This window comes from Halyomorpha halys, unplaced genomic scaffold (assembly GCF_000696795.3).
Source record: "Halyomorpha halys isolate HHAL.00 unplaced genomic scaffold, Hhal_1.1 Scaffold244.1, whole genome shotgun sequence".
Lineage (NCBI taxonomy): Eukaryota > Metazoa > Arthropoda > Insecta > Hemiptera > Pentatomidae > Halyomorpha > Halyomorpha halys.
The window spans coordinates 594,770-597,112 of record NW_027110917.1 but is presented as its reverse complement, the minus strand read 5'-3'; the positions used below and the strand labels follow the sequence as shown (position 1 = coordinate 597,112).

At 35.5% G+C, this 2,343-nt stretch overlaps 1 protein-coding gene across 1 annotated transcript in view; it reads left to right on the top strand.

Annotated features, from left to right (window-relative positions):
• The window catches only part of LOC136796149 (pickpocket protein 28-like), a 12,700-nt gene that overhangs the window by 7,063 nt on the left and 3,294 nt on the right, over positions 1-2,343 (top strand). Inside the window, exons 6-7 of the mRNA XM_067049004.1 lie at positions 1,235-1,343; positions 1,877-1,980. Of these exons, the coding sequence (XP_066905105.1) occupies positions 1,235-1,343; positions 1,877-1,980 (213 nt within the window). The remainder of the gene's footprint in view (positions 1-1,234; positions 1,344-1,876; positions 1,981-2,343) is intronic.

The following is a 2,343-nucleotide window of genomic DNA, read 5'->3' as shown; positions in this document are numbered from 1 at the left end:
GCTTGACGGATGGATTTTACTGGTGTGGTGGGCACTGACTCTTCACCTAGGAGAGGTTTTAAGGCTTCCGCAACCTCCTCTTTGGTGGTGTGAGCATCCAAATCTCGGACTCCTCTGTCCAAGTTCACCGGTTCGCCAAGCACTTCCTCCATTGAGCGTTTTAGTGCAGCAAGAGATTGCTCTTTCTTCCGATCCAATTGGAGTAGCAGATCACCTTTATTAATTTTCCGGACCTAGGTGATTGAAGAGGCTCCATCTCCACCATCGCCGGATCTTCTCTTACCTTTCGCAGGACATCTGCGACTGGCTATCTGATATTTTTACAATTACGGCGTCAGGCCTCAGAGGCTTAGGGCGAGGTTTCTTCCTGGATCTTTTTCGCACTTCTTGCCATTGCTCCTGCTCTGGTTCTCCATGTTGAACTGCCGTTCTCTGAGGGCGATCTATGTTATGGCGCATATTGGGTTGTGCGGTTTTCTTCATTTTCCTCCTTTGATCGTACGCCAAAGAAGGTGTGGTAACTGTCCCCTAGCTTTTAACAGGTTTTTTTCTTGGTGGACTAAGCTCCTTTGTTTGAGTGTGGCCATCTGCTGTTTCGATAGGAAGGGCGGCTGTTTCTAACTTTTCAAAGTATAGTTGGATTTCGCATCACGATTCACACCAAGATTCTGCATCACCTCTGTTGTGGTTAATCTTGTGGTAGTAAATGCTTCAACGGCCAAGTCTCCCACTATTGCAGCACTGTGGTCGTATAATGACGACGCCGAGATACCCGCTTTCGCATTCCCTACCGACGCCGGTACTCGGGTTCCGTGCCTCTGCACCGTAGCACAAAGTTTTTATTTTCGAATTTTATGCCTCCTGCCAGGTTTTTTTTTAGGCCATGACTTTTTATTCCATTGATACCAGTTAGTTATTTTAAAAAAAAAAAAAGTGAATTATCTGGTTTATTCCTCTGACCCTTCAATTATTTATTGACATTTGAGAGTCAAAAGAATTTATTTTGGAACTTTCTAATAATATTTTCGATTAATTAATTGTTTAGAGCAATAAAAATCCATTATGGTACCTAGACAATCTTTTGCCTCATGCTGCTCACTTTCATAGAAATACTTATTTTATACAATTCACCAATCATTCCTTTACTTCTTGAATTATCAACTCACTAAATAAAAAAAAAAATATGAACACATACATCATCATATAATTATTATTTACGAAGGTATTTTTGTAGATTGGTGGGAGAGGCGAGGCAAAACGTTTTGTAATTGCTACCCGTCTTGCAGTGAGATTAACTACAATGCTTTCATATTTGGCAAAACCATCAGCAGCACCCAATCTAGGTAAAAATTAATAAAATAAGTAACGAATGTAGATCACATCTTTTCAAGTTTTTAATCTTGGGATTAGAATCTTTCGATTGTATTGAGACGATATAATTTTAAATTTATCTTTTTTCATTGATATCAAATATTTTTTCAATATTATTCACAAAAGGTGAATGGAGAAAATACGTATTTTGATTTTGTTGCATAAAATTTAATGTTATGCTTGAACTAATGTGGAAAATACATAGAGGAATACATCTAATTTGATTTAAAGGTTAGATATGCTTTCTATGTATTAATATTATAAATATAACAAGAAAGTTGATTATTGCACGATTTGGGTGTTTTATACATATTTTGAGGTTTTACTGTACGATTTTGCATATATTAGGTTTTTTACTTTACAAAAGCAGGTTTCTATTTATAAGCAACAAATGAAGGTTTGTTAATCATTTTAAGTATAGAATCAATGTTAATTTCTTACAGTATAAAGACACATACAAAAGAAATTTGTTGGCCTAAGTAATAAAGGTATAATATTTGTTTAGGAATGATAGTACGCAGAGCTTGAGCATTTCGATCTACAGCTCTGACGAATTCTACTTAAGCAAAGAGAATAAACAGTCCCAATGGACCATAGTGGACCTGGTGGGTAAGTATACCTCCTACTATAATAAATAATACATTATTAATAATAAATTTTATGAGTATTATAATATCCCTGCACAAAACTAACGTCTACAACAATATTTCTTAATTTTATTGCTTTTTTTTTGTTCTTAAAATGTTTTTTTTTTAATCAAATTTTCAGGTATTCTGGGGGTCGGTGCTTAATTGATCCCATATTGGCTTTTTTATATATTTTTTGATCACTCTATTTGCTTATATTTTGTAAACGGGTAGTCCGATTTTTTAAAAGCCTGAAGAAAGTTAGGGCTTAGTGTTAACATGGTATAGTACAAATATTATGCATGGGCTTAATTTTTCTTAACACGCTCATATTTCGAAAACGGTC